Raw genomic sequence first — 20,794 nt, 5'->3', positions numbered from 1 at the left:
ATGACTACTGGAAAAACCACAGCCTTGACTAGACAGACCTTTGTTGACAAAGTAATGTCTCTGCTTTTTAATATGCTGTCTAGGTTGGTCATAACTTTCCTTCCAAGGAGTAAGTGTCTTTTAATTTCATGGCTGCAGTCACCATCTGCAGTGATTTTGGAGCCCAGAAAAATAAACTCAGCCACTGTTTCCACTGTTTCCCCATCTATTTCCCATGAAGTGATGGGACCAGATGCCATGATCTTAGTTTTCTGAATGTTGAGCTTTAAGCCAACTTTTTCACTCTCCTCTTTCACTTTCATCAAGAGCCTCTTTAGTTCTTCTTCACTTTCTGCCATAAGGGTGGTGTCATCTACATATCTGAGGTTATTGATATTTCTCCCAGCAATCTTGATTCCAGCTGTGCTTGCTTCAGCCCAGAGTTTCTCATGATGTACTCTGTATATAAGTTAAATAAGCAGGGTGACAATATACAGCCTTGACGTACTCCTTTTCCTATTTGGAACCAGTCTGTTGTTCCATGACCAGTTCTAACTGTTGCTTCCTGACCTGCATATAGGTTTCTCAAGAGGCAGGTCAGGTGGTCTGGTATTCCCATCTCTTTCAGAATTTTCCACAGTTTATCATGATCCACATAGTCAAAGGCTTTGGCATAGCCCATAAAGCAGAAATAGATGTTTTTCTGGAACTCTCTTGCTTTTTCCATGATCCAGCGGATGTTGGCAATTTGATCTTGGGTTCCTCTGCCTTTTCTAAAACCAGCTTGAACATCTGGAAGTTCACAGTTCACGTATTGCTGAAGCCTGGCTTGGAGAATTTTAAGCATCACTTTACTAGTGTGTGAGATGAGTGCAATTATACGGTAATTTGAGCATTCTTTGGCATTGCCTTTCTTTGGGATTGGAATGAAAACTGACCTTTTCCAGTCCTGTGGCCACTGCTGAGTTTTCCAAATTTGCTGGCATATTGAGTGCAGCACTTTAACAGCATCATCTTTCAGGATTTGAAATAGCTCAACTGGAATTCCACCATATCCATTAGCTTTGTTCATAATGATGGTTCCTAAGGCCCACTTGATTTCACATTCCAGGATGTCTGGCTCTAGGTGAGTGATCACACCATTGTGATTTTCTGGGTCGTGAGGAGCTTTTTGTACAGTTCTCCTGTGTATTCTTGCCACCTCTTCTTAAAATCTTCTGCTTCTGTGAGATCACTACCATTTCTGTTCTTCATTGAGCCCATCTTTGCATGAAATGTTCCCTTGGTATCTCTAATTTTCTTGAAGAGATCTCTAGTCTTTCCCATTCTATTGTTTTCCTCTATTTCTTTGCACTGATAGCTGAGGAAGGGTTTCTTATCTCTCCTTGCTATTCTTTGGAACTCTGCATTCAAATGGGTATATCTTTCCTTTTTTCCTTTGCTTTTTGCTTCCCTTCTTTTCACAGCTATTTGTAAGTCCTCCTCAAACAGCCATTTTGCTTTTTTGCATTTCTTTTTCTTGGGGATGGTCTTGATTCCTGTCTCCTGTACAATGCCATGAACTTCTGTCCATAGTTCATCAGGCTCTCTGTCTATCAGATCTAGTCCCTTAAATCTATTTCTCACTTCCACTGTATAGTCATAAAAATAAGTATACAACCTGTATATTGAAGATGATTTCAAATTGTAAATAAGCACCCACACATTTGTATAGGTAAGTCATGAAAGTATGAAATGAAATGTATTTATTTCATGACAAAAATTTTTAAGCATAAAAAATTATTCTCTGCCCTTTGACCTCATCTCTTCCTCACTGTGAGTTGTGTGTCTGCATTATGCATGGACCAGACCTCCCCCATCAGTGGGAACACCTGCTCAACCATGAAGAGCAACTTTCTCCCAGCATCAGTAAGACAGCTCCATAAAAGGTAAATTCCTGTTTCATCCACCTTATTAGAACTGATTCAAATGTATTCTTTTTAATGGCTGAGTAATATCCATTGTGTATATGTACCACATGGGAGCCTATTATACAGAGTGAAGTAAGCCAGAAAGAAAAACACCAATACAGTATACTAACACATATACATGGAATTTAGAAAGATGGTAATGATAACCCTGTATGCAGGACAGCAAAAAAGACACAGATGTATAGAACAGTCTTTTGGACTCTGTGGGAGAGGGCGAGGGTGGAATGATTAGGGAGAATGGCATTGAAACATATATAATATCCTATGTGAGATGAATCGCCAGTCCAGGTTCGCTGCATGATACAGGATGCTCGGGTTTGGTGCACTGGGATGACCCAGAGGGATGGTATGGAGGGAGGTGGAAGGGGGGTTCAGGGTGCGGAACGCGTGTACACCCATGGCGGATTCATGTTGATGTATGGTAAAACCAATACAATATTGTAAAGTAATCAGCATCCAACTAAATAAATTTATATTAAAAAAAAAAAAAGAAATGAAGAGAATCCAGGCCCAGAATATAGATTTGCAGACAATCACTGTCAAAGAGCTGCCCGAGCCCCTGGGGATACATCCCCACTGACAGACTCCTCTTAGGATTTCTATGCCATTGTTTACAATGGAAACCAGCAAAGAGGAGTGGAGGAGGAACTAGAAATTTGGCTTAATTTAACAAAAGATTTGAAATGAAGCTGCTCCTTGTGTTGGTGTGAACAAAGATTCTATCTGAGTTTAAATCTGGTCTGATTTTTTAAATATATGATGTCATGTGAATAAAATATCTTAAGAATACTGGGTGTTTTTGAAAGTAAGCTTTTACTAGCTCTGTGATCTTTGGTGTGTCATTTAAACTTCTCTTAACCTAGCTTTACTTATTTGTAGAGTAAGTACCTGCCCTTTCCATCTCAGAGGTCACGATAAAATAATGAAAACACCAGGTGAAGCCAAAGTGAAGTAAAATGGAATTATTTCTAGGAAGGAGCTGGGTGTAGTGCAAATAACATAGACATCGCAGTTAGGAGATTTGGGTTCAATTTAAGATTCTGTACTTAATCACTTGGTATTTATTTTGGCAGTTTGGGCTGCAAGAACTTGCAATAAATAGTAGAGAAAAAAAAAGTTAATTCCTTCTTGACCTTGTAAGGGCTCATATGACCCTCCATGATGATGCTTAGATCTGGATCTTTTCATGCAGAACCCTCTGTCTCAAAACCTTCCATACCTGTGCCTGACTTCTAGAGGACAGAACAGTTCTCAGAGCTTCCTGGGTTACAGTTCTCAAATTTGACTCGAATAAAATTTTCCATTTCTTTCTTAGGTCAACTGATGTATTTTTCCACAAAGGAAAACACACCAAAGTTATTAAATGGGTTAATCAGAGGTTATCTTTATTTTCTATCATTTCCCTTTTATTTTCCAAATATTTTGTTATCAGGAAAAACTAATATCCTTATTTTAAGTCTTTATTATTTCACAAAATGATGTTTTTTTTAATAAAAACAAGCTTTCAAAAGTTCACACACTTCATTTGAACACCTCCACCAACTACAGAAATGCTCTTCACAGCCCTAGAAGCAAGAAATTCTAGTAGAATGCATGGTAGATATCTCATAGTTAATATTCTTCAGAATATGGATACTCAGGGTGATCGATAACACTGGAAGAGAAAGAAGAGTACTAATTTATTAAATCAGTCATGTTGTCATAGCGAGTATTACTCTGTGATGTGGTCACGGTGGGCTAAAACTTGAAATCTACAAAACACGTCCCTCCTTCTCCCCCAACAAGCACACATGCAGGTGTCTGCTCCATGTGCACACAGCATCTGCACGTCCAGTCCCAACATTCACGTGTGATATTCACTCCACAGTGACAGGCAGTTTGACTCAGGTTACAATTTATATGATAGCACAACACTTATGGTTAATTGTGGAGGTTATTCCAGTCCTGGGTGTAACTTTTGACCCAATATGATGAGAATAATCACAGTTAAAGAATTAGTTGCTCTTTTTTTCATACATCCATCAAAAAAAATTATCAAGCATCACTACCCCAATACAGGGTGCTTTCATTAAAGAATTTCCAATTTATTGAAGAGATACCAAGTACACCTAAATAATCATAACTACCAAATATGATTAACTGCTTTCTTAATTTATAATTTATGAGAACACTTGTTATTCATTTGTTAGTATTACTGCTATTTTCTGTTTTTCCTCATGTTCTGATTTTTCTTTCTAAATTTGTCCTTTTCTATTCGATTCATTAAAAAGTGTATTCTGAGAAAATTCATGTGCCAAGAGCTGTGTTGTTGACATAAAGTCACAAAGATAAATAAGTCTAGGCATTCAAGACTAAGGAGGGAGAACATAGATTTATACTTAAAATCTTTTGAGTACAGAAAAGTAGCTTTACACATGTTATTCCTTTATCATTTGTTTTCTTAGAATTATGATATAGCTTTACAAACAAGAAGGGGAGTTTTGAGATCTTTCATTTGAAAGTGTCTTCATTTTATCACTAATTTGTGTTCCCTTCTCTCTAAACTCCCTTCCAACTTCTCTCTCATTAGTCTTCAGGCTCTTCAATCCTGGGATCCTTCTGCAGTTTTAGCTGGAATTCTGCATTAGTAAATAAGTCAAAGTCCAGGAGGTGGAGGCTCCCCAGGGGATGGACCGTGATGGACAAAGGCTACAATGGGTTGAGTCCTGACTCAGGAAACCAGAAACCCAGATGATCTTACCTGGGTGTGTCCTGCTAAGGACACAGTGGTCACTCACTAGAGGGTCAGTTAAGCTCATGATCTACTGGTAATTCAGCTTTGTGAGACAACAAGGATGAGGGCATGGGAGTTGTAACAGGGGGAAAAGCCCAATGAAGAGATAAACATGACATAAATGGATGGTGTCATGGAAAAGAAATGCACTTTAGGGAGAAAATCTACCAGACTCTAGAAGGAAGGGGTGGAGGCAGGTCCAGTGTGAGTTCTCAGCACTGATGCATGTTGCCCTTCAAGGGCTCCCCTCCATAAAAACATTGACATGACATTTTACAATTGTGTTAGGATAAAAATGAATATGGGTTTCTCTGGTATCTCAGACTGTAAAGAATCTGCCTGCAATATGGGACACCAGGGTTCAATCCCTAGGTTGGGAAGATCCCCTGGAGGAGGGAATGGCACCTCACTCCAATATTCTTGCTTGGAGAATTCCATGAACAGAGAAACCTGGTGGGGCTATGGTCTATGGGGTCACAAAAGAGTCGGATACAACTGAACAACTAACACTTTCATTTTCAATTTCAAACATGAATATAATCCAGGACAGATTCATTATTACACAGTCACTATTAATCTGATCATTTCACCCAACTTTAAAAAGAATTAAATATGAACATTTTTTCATAGAGCTTTAAAGTGCTAGGCACTGTGCTGCATGTGTCTACTGGGTCCCTCAGCCCTGCGAGGTGGTACACCAGGCACAGTAATTAGGAGCACAAAGTAGTGAATTCACCACAATGTCAACTCTGGTGATTTTACTGATGGGCTGTCATGGGCTGCAATTACATTTCTATTGGTCAGAGACAGAACCCTGGAGGAAACCTCTGGTCTGAGGTCTACAGGAAGCATCTGGTTTACTCCTACACTGGAAATCAGAACTGTCTTCCTAGAATTAAGCTTTTAAAAATCCTCATTCCCCTGCTGACCTGCCTGTTGTAGTAAACAGTGTGTGAAACATCAGCAAGTCACTTACGGTAGAAATTCATAATATCTCATATTTCTATTGATGCCATTGATTGTTTCCATGTCTTCTGGAGTCAGTTCAAAGTCAAACACCTGGAAGGAAGGAAGAATAACATTAACTGCTCCTCCAAGGAGCCGGCCTCCCTCTCTGGACTGGAGGAGTTTCCATGAAGGGGACAAGAAGAGGGAACAGGGAAGCCGAGTAGTGCTCAGCTTTCAGGTTAATAAGTCTGGGAGCCTCTGCTGAGTTCTCATCTCTCCTTCCTACACCTTCTCCTTCTCTGTCCACCTTACAAACATTATAGTACATCAGTCTTTCTAAGTGAATCACTTGAGACAGAAAACAAACTAAAATCCTCTTTATCCAAACACACAGTCTTTGGACACTCCAGACTGAGAACCTGCTCCCAGAAAAAATGGTGAGTCAGTTCTGAGCCCAGATATGAAGATTTTTCCCCATTCACTGATGAGGGGGCATAGTGCTGTGCTGAGATGAAGAACAGGTTAGTTGCCACAGTTAAGCCAAATATATATGAAAATGTATACAGAGAAGTGTTCAGGCTCCTCTGACAAGAGTCACATCCACCTGCTAAAGCAGAACTGCCGAGCTGTTCTGCACTGAACTGCAAATGCACGAGAGCCCAGCCAAGAGGACTCAAACAGCTGAGTGCAGGCTGTTTACCGAAGCACAGAATCAAGAGACACACATAACTGATCTCTGCATTAAATCTTGAAACTGGGGAGAGTTTCGTGTACAGCTATGACTAAGGGTACAATGATGGTCTCCTACACACAAATCAAAAGACAACTCCGCAAAAATGGGCACAGTCTTGAACAGGAAATTTGCAAAAGCAGAAACTCAAGGAGATTAAATGCATGAAAGTGAAACATTAGTATTTAGGAAAATGCAAAACAAAACCACAATGATTTGTTAAGTTAAGGATCACTGCTGTAATTTGTATGCCCCCAAATTCACATGTTGGGACCTCACCCCACTGAGATGGTATTACAAATTAGAGCCTTTGAGGGTGATTAGGTCATGATGGTGGAGCCCTCAAGAAGGAGATTTAAACAATATCATATTCATATAACATACTTGGGAGAGCTCTGATGTCCCCTCCATCACGTTAAGATACAAGGGAAAGCCTGTGACCTGGAGGAGGGCCCTCACTTGATTACACAGGCACCCTGACCTCAGATCTTCAGCTTTAGAACTGTGAGAAACAAATATCAGTTGTTTCTAAGCCACCCGATCTTAAGTATTTTGTTAGAGCAGCCTAAATGGCCTACAAAAATCAAATAATGTAATTTTGTCAATTGAGAATGAAGAAAATAAGATGTTATTTGTACAAGGTGACAGAATAAATTGACACAGTGTTGGAACTAAAATCTCAATTTTCTGTCCAACCTGAACCCTCTCCAGCCATACCACCTCTCTTGTTGCCACAGCAGGAGGAGAAAACCATCAGAAACACACACAAGGCATTCATGCACAAAGAAAAACAGGTAACTTGTCTTGACTCAAGGATAGTCTGAGAGCTGGACAAAGAATGACCCTTGTGAAGGATACTGCTTAGGAGCCCTCTGCCCACAGCCCCACTTATCATCACCTGTATGTTCTCTTTGATCCTCTTCTTGTTGTAACTCTTGGCCAGAACCACAACCCCACGTTGTATCTGGTAGCGAAGGGCAACCAGAGCTGGGGTCTGCTTGTGCTTTTCGGCAATGGCACAAAGAACCGTGTCCTCCAAGAGAATAGGGTAGTTTGGGTTCACCCTGGAAAGAAATTCAGAAATGCTGAGGAGTTGAAACTGAATACTCAGTTTCTAAGGAGGCTTTTCAAACAGATAAAGTAGGTCTACTCTAGACCAGTGTTTCTCAAAGTGTGGTCGAGGGACCAGAAGCATCAGTATCACCTGGAATCTTGTTAGAAATACAAATTCTATGGCTTAGCTGAAGACAAACTGAATCAGAATCTCAACTGTGTCATTTCCCAATCTGCATTTACAAAGTTCTCCCAGTCATTTGGATGCATGCTTGAGCTGAGACCAGTACTGCCAAACTTGTGGATTTTTTCTTTTTTCTGTTTTACTTCTCAGTGGTTATTTTTCTTAATAATCATAGCTCTAAAATAAGTACAAGGGCAAGAAAATAAAAAGAGATGGAGACAGGGAAATGTTTTTTGTTTTTAATTTTCACTTTTCTGAAGTGTTGATAAAAATTGAGTAGTCTAAAAATGAGATTTCATCATTATTTGCATTGTGCAATACTCCTACAAACAAATTTTCACTAAAATGATTCAATTTGTGATTTTTTTTTTGATCATCATAGATCTGGATTGTTGTTCAGTCACTCAGTCATGTCTGCCTATTTGCGCCCCATGGACTGCAGCACGCCAGGCTTATCTGTCCTTCACTATCTCCCGGAGCTTGCTCAAACTCATGTCCATTGAGTCAGTTATCCATCCCACCATCTTATCTTCTGTCATCCCATTCGCCTCCTGCTTTCAATCTTTCCCAGAATCAAGGTCTTTTCTAATGAGTTGGTTTTCGCATCATATGGCCAAAGTATTGGAGCTTCAGTCAGCATGAGTCCTTCTAATGAATATTCAGGACTGAGTTCCTTTAGGATTGACTGGTTTGATCTCCTTGCAGTCCCTGGGAGGTACATTTCTTGTCCTGATTTTAGATATAAGGTGAGGGAGACTGGAAACTTTTATTACTAGCACCATGTTCATTTGTTAAAAAATAAGTAAGTCATGACTTAAGCTTATCTCTTAAGTGTTCAATGCAGAGACACTTGCATTAAAATCTACATACAACAAGACACATGAAATGTAAAAAAAAAATCAATTTGGCTTGTGATTGTAAGACAAAACAGAAAGATTATATCCCATTTCTCTTCTCTTCCCATCAGTTAAATGTTATCTCCAGAGCACTGTGTTCAGTTCAGTTCAGTTCAGTCACTCAGTCGTGTCCGACTCTGCGACCCCATGGACTGCAGCATGCCATTCCTCCGTGTCCATCACCAACTCCTGGAGTTTACTCAAACTCATGTCTATTGAGTTAGTGATGCCATCCAACCATCTCATCTGTCATCCCCTTCTCCTCCTGTCTTCAATCTTTCCTAGCATCAGGGTCTTTTCCAGTGAGTCAGTTCTTTGAATCAGGCGGCCAAAGGATTTGAGTTTCAGCTTCAGCATTAGTCCTTCCAATTAATATTCAGGACTGATTTCCTTTAGGATTTACTGGTTGGATCTCCTTGCAGTCCAAGCGACTCTCAGGAGTCTTCTCCAACACCACAGTTCAAAAGTATCAATTCTTTGGTGCTCAGCTTTCTTTACAGTCCAACTCTCACATCCATACATCACCACGGGAAAAACCAGAGCTTTGACTAGATGGACCTTTGTTGGAGAAGTAATGTCTCTGCTTTTTAACATTCTGTCTAGGTTGGTCATAGCTTGTCTTCCAAGGAGCAAGGGTCTTTTAATTTCATGGCTGCAGTCACCATCTGCAGTGATTTTGGAGCCCCCCAAAATAAAGACTTTTAGTGTTTCTATTGTTTCCCCATCTATTTGCCATGATGTGATGGGACCGGATGACATGATCTTAGTTTTTTGAATGTTGAGCTTTAAGCCAACTTTTTTACTCTCCTCTTTCACTTTCATCAAGAGGCTCTTTAGTTCTTCTTCACTTTCTGCCATAAGAGTGGTATCATCTGAGGTTATTGATATTTTCCCCAGCAATCTTGATTCCAGCTTGTGCTTCATCCAACCCAGCATTCCGCATGATGTACTCTGCATATAAATTAAATAAGCAGGGTGACAATATACAGGCTTGATGTACTCTTTTACTGATTTGGAACCATTCTTTTGTTCCATGTACAGCTCTAACTGTTGCTTCTTGACCTGCTTACAGATTTCTCAGTAGGCAGCTCATGTGGTCTGGTATTCCCATCTCTTTAAGAATTTTCCAAGTGTTGTGATCCACACAGTCAAAAGCTTTGGTGTAGTCAATAAAGCAGAAGTAGATGTTTTTCTGGAATTCTCTTGCTTTTTCGATGATCCAGAGGATGTTGGCAATTTGATCTCTGGTGCCTTCTGTCTTTTCTAAATCCAGCTTGAACATCTGGAAGTTCATGTACTGTTGAAGCCTAGCTTGGAGAATTTTGAACATTACTTTGCTAGCATGTGAAATGAGTGCAATTGTGAGGTAGTTTGAACATTCTTTGGCATTGCCTTTCTTTGAGACTGGAATGAAAACAGACCTTTTCCAGTCCTGTGGAACCCCATGAACAGTATGAAAAAAAAGCACTGTGTACATTATTATAAAAATATTTTCTCAAAATTTGAGTTTTATGGACTTCCCTGGTTGTCCAGTGATTAAGACTTCATCTTCCAGTTCAGGGGTTGAGGGTTTGATCTTTGGTCAGGGAGCTAAGATCCCATATGCCTTGAAGCCCAAAAACCAAAACATAAAACAGAAACAGTATTGTGACAAATTCAGTAAAGACTTAAAAAAATTGATTTTCAGAGTAACTGCCTGTGGCCTTCAGTAATGTTCATACCATTTTGATGACCGCTGGGCCCCCAGAGCACCATAGGCAACCAGGACAATATCGTGTGACTTGCAGAACTCCAGCAGCTTGCTCTGGTTGAGATAAGGGTGACATTCTACCTGTAGAGTGCCAACAGAGAAGAGTTGTCAAGTTACATGAAAAGGTAATATGTCAGAGGAAGCGTAAAAGTAAAAAATTACAAATGCTAAAGAAAAAAACACCTGCGCAAATCAAATTACAACTGGAAACATCAACCTCAATAATGATTAAAAAAAAAAGTTTATCTCTGTTCCCTGAGAAGATTAAAAAATAATAATAATTCCTGAGAACAAGCAACTCTAGGAACCAGATCTTGGTTACTAAATACCACTGAACTCCACCAAGACATATGTCTAATTCCAGATTGGAGACAGAAAAAGAGCTGTTAGAATCTTGGAACTATAGGACCTAGTGTGATGGGAGGGGATCTAGTGTGATGGGAGAGGGAGGTCCCACTGGTGGCATTTGGGTAAACTTGAGCATCAAAAAGAATTATGAGTGAAAACAAATGTAGCACACAGAGTAAATAAAAATCCCTGAGGCTCTAGTGATGAGAGCAGGAGAAAGAACAAAAGTATTTTCCTCCATGGATGGTGAGTATTACAATAAATCCTTTCTCAGAAACTGACAATTAATGGGAAGGAGTTAAGTTTTTACCCTGTCTTACAGGAATAAGTGCATTTTATGTTGACTTAATGAAGGAATTTTGTCTTTACAATAAAATGTTAGGTCAGAAGATGAAAAATATTGCTTAAAATGGAAAATATTGAAAAATATCCCAATGAAATAATTAATGCATGTGGGAGTCATTGAAGGATTCTCAACCGTTTTGTGAAAATTTGGGGGAAATCGAAATTCCCCTGATGAAAGTTATTATCCGAAAGATGACTAGATAATTTCAACAGGAAAGTACACACTTCCAAACAAAAATCTAGCTACCAGTAGTTTTACCAGGAGAACAAAACACCACTATTCACAGAAGGACAACTTGTCATCACATGCTTCCTACTCGGGTGTATGTGAGAGGCACACACACAAAGGACACCCACGGCTGATTCATGTGAATGTATGGCAAAAACCACCATAATACTGTAAAGTAACCAGCCTCCAGTTAAAATAAATTAAAAAAAATAAAGATTTATGGAGAATGGAAAAATAAAAGGACGTTTTCTTGTCAAATGTAGTAAGGAATTCAGATTTAACTACTAATTTACATAAACTAGAACCAGACAAACAAGTTAATCAATGTCACAAAGTAATGATGATAAATACAGCTTGTTTGTTGGGAACTTGTCTCGCTATCTTCATGACATAATGATTGAGTGACGATTCTAGGTTAAAAACCATGAAAAATATGACTCAAAGTGACATGTGAACCATATCAGATCCAGGTTGTCAAAACATAATATATATATTTATTATATAAATCCATAGAATTAAATTATATATATATTTATATATATATATATATATATATATACACACACACACTATTGTATCCTTAACTGTTCTAATATCTGAAATTTTTCACAATAAAAACATGGAAGTAAAACTGATACCAGAATCACATTAATTTCTTAACTTTTATAACTAAAATATATATATATATATATTTCTTGAATTGTGTAAGCTACACTTTCCATATAAGATTCTTTTTCTTTGACTCCAACTTGTAACTTAAAGACATTATGGTATGTACGAAATAAGACTGTTGCAGAAGGGTGAAGATTACATGACATATGTATCACTTCTCAGGTATATGTCATATCTAGATCTGTCAAACTTAGAATTAAACAGCAGAGAGATGGTCACCAGGGGCTGGGAGGAGGGGGAATCTGGAATTGATAAGCATGATGTGAAGTCTCAATTATACAAGATGAATGAATTTTAGATCTGCTTCCAACACTGTCCCTATAATAAACAACACTGTATTGCATTATATGAATACTTTAAAACTTGCTATGAGGTTAGGTCTCATGGTCTTCTTTTACCACAATAAGGTAAAAAATAGAACCAAAAAAAGTTCGAGAACAGAAGCAGACATAGAAAAGTGAGTTTAATCAGTTAATTTTGTGATGGACATTGATGGGAGAATCAGCCCAAGCTTGAGTAAATCACAAGGTGTGCTCTACGATTGAGTAAGTATTCCTGAATGAATATTTCATCAGTGGTTAGTATCACCATAAGCCTTTAACTTTATCCATCAAACTTGATGAACTTTAATAGCCTCCAGCAAACTTAGTTGAAGACCCATAAATGCAGAGAAACCAAGACAAAGGATTCAGGCATTCAAACTCCACACAAACTCTTAACACCCATCTCAGCTGATTTTTCTCTTTGTTTACTTCCTGTTCCATGTTTCCTTAATGTACATAGTTCCCTCCAAGACACTTTGTGACATCTGATTTCAGGTCATGCTTTAAGTTCAGGGGAAAAACCCCTTCCTCTAAGTTCTGGGTGTTAAGTCTAACTCCTTTTCACTTCCCTCAGTTCCTACCCACAATTTAGCAGGAAGCTCTCCCCGCCTTTTCCACCCAGACTTTATCAGTCAGAGATACTGTTATGGATTCTATTCACACTGTCCAGACAGAGGCTCTGCTCTCTAGAATCCTATGTCCACAAAGGTCAAATGAACAGGAGGGAAGGCCAGACAGACATCTGGCTCCAGTGTAAGAAGGAGATTGTGAAGAGCAAGAGGGAGAGGAGTCAAGTCTGCTCACCTGGTTGCAGACGGGCTTGTACTTGAGCCCCGGCTTGTTCAGAATCTTCTCCAGCTGCTTGTGGTTGAAGTTGGACACCCCGATAGACTTGGTCAGCCCTGCATCCTTACACTTCTCCAGGGCCTGGGAGGGAGGGGTGGTGAACAGTCATGAACAGTCACTTGGAATGGGCAATAAAACAAGATTAATGGCTGAAAAAAAAATTGTTAAAAGTGTCTCTTGTCAAAAATTAGCATTGATTATAAGGAAAAAAAAAGTGGAAAAGTTCATGACACAGGAAGAATTACAGTTAGAAAAACCCTGGAGAAGACATAATACATGGAAAAAAATAGATGCCTATGTTACCATCCCAAATTCTTCTCCACTGTTCTTCTCTGTGAACATTTCAGCAATGGTTTCCTCCCCACAACCCCAGCATCCCAGCCCTTAGATTCATGAACTGCTGAGTCTGATGGTCCACAGCCCATTCTCAAAGGTGGAAGAAATGAGGAGGTTCCCTATCTCCTGGCTCCTCCCCTGGTTTTCTCTTCCCTGGACTCACTTCCCACGTGTGACGGAGATCCACTGAGTCAAGTATCAGTTTTCCATCTTCATCTGTTGGCAAAATTTCCTCCCCTGGCTGGAATAGAAGCAGTCATTTTAGAGATGTTACAAAACAATTTCCCCACACTTAGCCAAACAGCCAGGCACGTCTAGTACCAGGGCATCAAACCTCTATGAGGTAGGTTTACAACATTCTAGATACTAACATTTGCAAAGTGCTTTACAAATGGAGTTTTGAGAAATGTGTTTAGAAGGCAATTTTCCACTAATCTCTTACACTTATGTTTTGATAAATACAATTTTCCTACATTCTAATGGGGACTGTCAATGACTTACTTGAATTTTTTTCTGCATCTTTTACTTTCCTCTTGCAAAATACCTCCATTGCACTGGGAGTGACTGTAAGCTATGCCTTACTTCTGGCATTAAAATTGCAAACTTGACCTGAGCTAAATATCAGACTTCCTTTTCCCTTTGAGCATCAGGTGCCCTAGGGCAGACATATGAACCAGCAAGGCTCTCCTTAGGTTGATATGGAGTGTGGAAGATCTAGACATGCTCTCAAATGTTCATGGCCATGAGCCTTGAGGCCCCCAAGGCCATATTTGCCACCGATCAAAAATGTTCAGTGAAAATAAAACAAACCAAGAGTAATGCCATGATTTTGCCATGATAAGAGATAGAAAAATGGACCCATTTCTAAGAATACTGCAACTCAACTTTCCTCAGTGTAGAGTACACCCTACACTGTACTATGAAAAATACTTAAGTACTATGGAAAAAGTACTATGAAAAATCTTAAGTACTTAAGTATTACGAAAAAAAGTACTATGAAAAATCTTAAGCCAACCATCCATGGAAGCTGATAGACATTGTGACACATGAAATAAGATAGAGGTGATCACACAAATTGCCAACCTTCAGAGGCACTGGAGTATGAATAAGATAGAGATCAACATAGTCCAGTTGAAGGCTTTTCAATGACTTTTCCAAGGCTGATTGGACCAACTCTGGTTGAAGGGATGTGGACCAAAGCTGCAGAGGTTAAATAATAGAAGTTATGTTAAATGAAGGCAGTAGGTCATTTTGTTTGTCTTGTTTCATTTAATGATTAAACATTTTTATTGCTTAGAAATGGATAACCACTGGGAAAAATGCTCCTTTTTTTCTTGAGTTCCATTTTTTATCTAACCCACCCATGCAAACTTTATTATTTGACTGAATTTATCATCAGTACATCATTCATAATAGAATAAAATTAATCAAGATAAATAACATTATAAAATAATTACCATGCCTATCATCTGAATTGTGTTTAATAGAGCATAAAAGCACAAACTTAGTCTAATTCAATCAATCAGTTCTCTCAGAATTAATTAGCATTTTGTTTACATAACTGTAGAAAAAAAAGTATTTTGAACATATTAACATGAGCAGAACATAATTCAAGACACTTTGGCTAGATCTTGTGGAATATACAAAATCCCTCTCCTAATGTTCTCTCTTACTCTTAGAGTTGAGAACTGAAATTCAGAATGTGAAGAAATTTGAGAAACTCACCCAGATAATAAGGAAAGCTATAATCTATTCACATTTCTGTATGAATCCTTAGACCATACTAAATCACACTCCTCTGGTCTAGGCTCAGAGAAGGAAAGTGACTTTAAAATTTGAACAGAGCAGTGAAGAAAAAGTCGGTATCACTTTCTATTTTTGGGCGGGGGAAGAGGAAACTACATTTAACATATAAATATGTGTGGAAAGAAAGCTGTATCAGTAAACAACATTCACCTAATTACTGATCCTATTACATAATTATCACCTGCATACAACTAGTTGTGCACATGTGCACACACACAACACACGAATCACCTTTGAAGTGCAGAATATGTCTTCTCTCTTCACAGTGCCATCGGCAATCTTGCTTTGAATGGCTTGGCCAACCTGCTTTTCATTTCTGTACGCATGAGCACTGTCAATGTGGCGGAACCCAACCTCTATAGCGAATTTGGTGACCTCCAGAGCTTCTGTCTTAGGAACCTACATAAGCAACAAAGGTAGAATTGAACATCCCCATGATTAAGAAATTGCTGAGCCACAAGCTTCGATCTTTCCAATAATCAACTTTTCTTTGTGCTTTTGGTTCATTCTGCATGTGTGGTGATGAACCCATGACAGTTTTCCTGAACTTTCCTGGTCAGTGATTAAATGGATGACCAGGAACCCTTCAATCCCAGGCGATCAGTGGTTGATCACAGGTATCAGACGACCCCAAGAAAAACTCCAGATTCAGTGATTTTCTGGAAAAAATTGTAAGACTTAGCATAAAGTTGTATTCATGGATACAATTTATAGTGTGAGATGCTTGAAGCAAAATCCACAAAGGTATAAAGTACCTGGTAAAAGCATCAAGAAAGGAGTATGTCAAGGCTGTATATTGTCACCCTGCTTATGTAACATATGCAAAGTACATCATGCAAAATGCTGGCCTGCATGAAGCACAAGCTGGAATCAAGATTGCCAGGAGAAATATCAATAAACTCAGATATGCAGATGACACCACCCTTAAGGTAGAAAGTGAAGAGGAACTAAAGAACGTCTTGATGAAAGTGAAAGAGAAGAGTGAAAAAGCTGGCTTAAAATTCAACATTCAAAAAGTCAAGATCATGGCATCCGATCCCAACACTGCATGGCAAATAGATGGAGAAACAATGGAAATAGTCAGAGACTTTATGTTCTTGGGCTCCAAAATCACTGCAGATGGTGACTGCAGCCATGAAATTTAAAAAAAGCTTGCTTCTTGGAAGAAAAGCTATGACCAATGTACATAACATATTAAAAATCAGAGACATTACTTTGCCAGCAAAGGTCTGTCTAATCAAAGCTCTGGTTTTTCCAGTAGTCATGTATGGATGTGAGAGTTGGACTATAAAGAAAGCTGAGTGCAGAAGAATCGATGCTTTTGAACTATGGTGTTGGAGAAGACTCTTGAGTCCCTTGGACTGCAAGGAGATCAAACCAGTCCATCCTAAAGAAAATCAGTCCTGAATATTCATTGGAGGGACTGATGTTGCAGCTGAAACTCCAATATTTTGGCCACCTGATGTGAAGAATAGACTCATTGGAAAAGACCCTGATGTTGGGAAAGATTGAAGGTAGGAGGAGAAGGGGACAACAGAGGATGAGAAAGTTGGATGGCATCACTGACTTGATGGACATGAGTTTGAGTAAGCTCCAGGAGTTGGTGATGGACAGGGAAGCCAGGCGTGCTGCAGTCCATGGGTTCCAAAGAGTTGGACACGACTGAGCAACTGAACTGGGCTGAAAAGCATCAAGAAACCAGGTGAAAGCTTCTGGGACCTCTGTCTACCAGTGAAGCCACATAGAATACACCAAATAAAATCTGCATGTATTCAAGTTTTACAAACCAATGTTCTCATATAATTATCCATTGTTAATGATTAACACAATCAAGCTAATAACAGATCTGTCACCTCATATGGATAACTTTTGGCTGTGGGGAGAATACTTAATATCTAGTCTCTTAGCAAATCTCATGAATACAATCCATTTTTTAAACTATAGTTACCACGCTCTACATTACATCTCAGAACTTATCTTATAACTGAAGGTCTGTATCCTTGACCATTATCTTGCCATTTTCCCCAGCATGTACTCAGTTTCTGGTCACCATTCCTCTATTCTCTGCTTCTGAGTTTCACTTTTTAGATTCCACCAACAAAGAGATCAGGCAGTATTTGTCTTCCTACTTCTGGCTTATTTCATTTAGTTTAATATTCTCCAGTTTCCTCCATGTTGTTGCAAGTGGCAAAAGGATAACTTCTTTTATAAAGGCTGAATAATATTCCATTTATTTTTATGTGACTTAGAATCCTTCCTTTTTCAAGGAGGTAGATCCTTGGTCTAATTGCCCTCTTTTGGCTCTAGTCCCTGTTTTCCTTAAATGCAGGGGCATTCAGGGATGTACTGAGTAATGAACCAGTGAGCTTCAAAAATAGCCTAAACCCTTCCCTCCCCTCAGTCCACTTTGCTCTACAAAGCAAACAAGCACTGTCTTCTATCTCCAAAGTATTTCTGAATATTTCCTTCTGTTTTGTAGATGAAAAAAGTGGGACTCAAAGTTTAAGGACCAGTTCCTCATCACAACCACATACTCTTTTTTTTTTTATTTAAATTTATTTATTTTAATTCGAGGCTAATTATAATATTGTATTGGTTTTGCCATACATCAACATGAATCCGCCATGGGTGTACATGTGTTCCCCATCCTGAATCCCCCTCCCACCTCCCTCCTTGTACCATCCCTCTGGGTCATCCCAGTGCACCAGCCCCAAGCATCCTGTATCCTGCATCGAACCTGGACAGGCCATTTGTTTCTTATATGATATTATACATGTTTCAATGCCATTCTCCCAAATCATCCCACCCTCTCCCTCTCCCACAGAGTCCAAAAAACTGTTCTATACATCTGTGTCTCTTTTGCTGTCTTGCATACAGGGTTATCGTTACCAACTTTCTAAATTCCATATATATGTGTTAGTATACTGTATTGGTGTTTTTCTTTCTGGCTTACTTCACTCTGTATAATAGGCTCCAGTTTCATCCACCTCATTAGAACAGATTCAAATGTATTCTTTTTAATGGCTGAGTAATAGTTCATTGTGTATATGTACCACAGCTTTCTTATCCATTCATCTGCTGATGGACATCTAGGTTGCTTCCACATCCTGGCTATTATAAACAGTGTTGCAATAAACATTGAGGTACCACATACCACATACTCTTAAGGAAAAGATGGGCAGCCAGTTTTCTGGCTTCCAGTCTAGAGTCTTGTCCACTAGGCTCTCATATGCACAAGGGCTGAAGAGTATAGTAAAAATAAAATACAAACCCTACAATTGAAATCTTTCCTGAAAGAGTGTAGCTTATCCCCTCTAATGAAGCTATACTTTCCATTAGAATAAGTTTCCAAGCAGAAACAGAAGTACAGGTCAAAACACAACTGGAGTGTTTCTTGCCTGGCACTGAGCAGGTATTTCACAATAGAAAAGCAATTCTCTCCCATTAGTTTTCAGTCACCTCATCTTCAGGATCTTCCACCTCAAATACTTCTCTGGGTCATGTGTTTTTGGAAGAAGGAAAGGATTCTGGAATTAATGAAACATACAGAGAAAACCCCACCATTACAATGCTCCTCAAAGCAAAGCAGCTGACAGTCAGCGTTCTTGACAGCCGAGTCTCACCTCTTATGCCAAGGTGGGAAAGAGATGGAAACTGCAGGGGAACCCAGAGTAATCTGCAGGTGAGCACAGCCTCAGACCCTGATGCAGGGTAGAGACTGGATGCTCTCTCCTCTTTCACAGGGCATGGTTCTAGCCTGGTTAGTGGAACCACGTGATCCTCCCAGAGTCACACAGGAGCTCAGTGCTTGACAACCAAAGTCCCCTTCCTCTCATGTTACATCCACTTACTATTTATATCTCAACCCCAAACCACTACTCTTACCTCCTCAGGTGCATAGGTTCCAAATCCCAGGATAGGAATGAAGTGGCCATCATTAAGCTTCACCCTCTGGCATTGGGTTTCCATTGCCTGTTGCTCCTCTGGGTAAGCAGACTGATTTTTTTTCTTCTGCCTTCACAGGTTATATGTAATAGGAAGGTAACGCCCCAGCTGCACTGTCCAATGTTAGCAGATACATTGTAGGAGGAGCATGAGTAAATCAGTTCCCATGGAGTAAGAAGAGAATTAAAGCCAGTTAACTTTCTTGGTTTTTTTAATCAGTATAATCTTAGGATACATTTTGATGAGGTTGGCTGAACAAGTATTAACTGTATGTTAGACTAGAAACTTCCACATAGCAATCTTTTTTCATTTTTCTAAGTATGAAGCTGAATCTTACGGTACAAATATACACATACAGAGAATCACACAATTTAAAGGAGTGATCAATAAGCATTTTAAAAAATCTTCAGTTCAGTTCAGTTCAGTCACTCAGTCATGTCCGACTCTTTGTGACCCCATGAATCTCAGCATGCCAGGCCTCCCTGTCCATCACCAACTCCCGGAGTTCACTCAAACTCATATCCCTTCATAAAGAATGAAAACTTCTTTTTTTTTTTTTAATGTATTTATTTATTTACTTTACAATATTGTATTGGTTTTGCCATACATCAACACACATCCGCCATGGGTTTACACGTGCTCCCCATCCTGAACCCCCCTCCCACCTCCCTCCCCATACCATCCCTCTGGGTCATCCCAGTGCACCAGCCCCAAGCTTCCTGTATCCTGCATCGAATCTGGACTGGCGATTCGTTTCTTATATGATATTATACATGTTTTAATGCCATTCTCCCAAATCATCCCCCCTCTCCTCTCCCACAGAGTCCAAAAGACTGTTCTATACATCTGTGTCTCTTTTGCTGTCTCTCATACAGGGTACCATCTTTCAAAATTCCATATATATGCATTAGTATACTGCATTGGTGTTTTTATTTCTGGCTTACTTTACTCTGTATAATAGGCTCCAGTTTCATCCATCTCATTAGAACTGATTCAAATGTATTCTTTTTAATGGCTGAGTAATGAAAATAAATTTGCCTTTTATTTTTACCACCAGCAAAATTATTTTGCTTTACCGACCTGAAGGTGGTGAAATCCTGAAAAGGACACCAAAACCACACATTCTGGCCAGTTTTTGGATATCATGTACAGTGTGCAAACTGACTCTTAGAGGGTTTATACCTTGAACTTAGTTATATAACTTTTAGAAAGCTATCATAATGTAAATTATACATATTTTACATACTTTGCTATTTTGTTCAGCCTTACCCGTGAAAGAAAAACTTGTAAGCAAGTTAAATTGTAACAACTTTGGGATAAGTACCGGAAAATGTGAGGCACTGATATCATGAAATGTTGTGAAACTAAATAAAATTTAACAGAGTGATGTGAGCAAAATGGTGGGCTAGGATGTATTGAATTCTCCCTTAGAAACATGAGAAAACAATCAGAACCCAGATGAAAAATGTCATGTGAGCTCTAGAAAACAGTCAAACAAAATCTATGGCAACAAAGTGAACACACAGTTATGAAAAATCCAGAACAGGATGGAAGGACATTTTGTGGTGTTTTTACTCACCTGTACCATCCTCCTGCCTGGGGCAGTGCAGTCTTGATCTGTAAAGAGCAGCGGCTCAGCTCCCTCAAACTAGAGTGATCAC

At 39.2% G+C, this 20,794-nt stretch overlaps 1 protein-coding gene across 1 annotated transcript; it reads right to left on the bottom strand.

Moving 5' to 3' along the window:
• Positions 1 to 3,337: 3,337 nt before the first annotated feature.
• LOC129624964 (prostaglandin F synthase 1-like) lies at positions 3,338 to 19,157 on the bottom strand. Its single transcript, XM_055543150.1, has 9 exons — positions 19,074 to 19,157; positions 15,420 to 15,587; positions 14,466 to 14,582; positions 13,546 to 13,623; positions 13,005 to 13,127; positions 10,255 to 10,364; positions 7,299 to 7,464; positions 5,699 to 5,781; positions 3,338 to 3,603 (listed from the first exon to the last, which is right to left on the bottom strand). The coding sequence occupies exons 1-9, from the start codon at positions 19,155 to 19,157 to the stop codon at positions 3,561 to 3,563; spliced, it is 972 nt and encodes a 323-aa protein (XP_055399125.1). The 3' UTR covers positions 3,338 to 3,560.
• Positions 19,158 to 20,794: the final 1,637 nt, after the last annotated feature.

The sequence above is a fragment of the Bubalus kerabau genome, chromosome 13 (assembly GCF_029407905.1).
Source record: "Bubalus kerabau isolate K-KA32 ecotype Philippines breed swamp buffalo chromosome 13, PCC_UOA_SB_1v2, whole genome shotgun sequence".
Lineage (NCBI taxonomy): Eukaryota > Metazoa > Chordata > Mammalia > Artiodactyla > Bovidae > Bubalus > Bubalus kerabau.
The sequence above is the reverse complement of the archived record's forward strand: the minus strand, read 5'-3'. Positions and strand labels throughout refer to the sequence as shown.

Excerpts from the sequence above, each read along its gene's own strand:
- LOC129624964 (XM_055543150.1), bottom strand. The coding sequence starts at position 19,157 with ATGGAAACCCAATGCCAGAGGGTGAAGCTTAATGATGGCCACTTCATT. Across the intron at positions 14,583-15,419 it reads ACATATTCTGCACTTCAAAG|CTTTGGTCCACATCCCTTCA; the intron begins GTGATTCGTGTG and ends TAACCTCTGCAG. Across the intron at positions 13,624-14,465 it reads ATACTCCAGTGCCTCTGAAG|CCAGGGGAGGAAATTTTGCC; the intron begins GTTGGCAATTTG and ends CTTCTATTCCAG.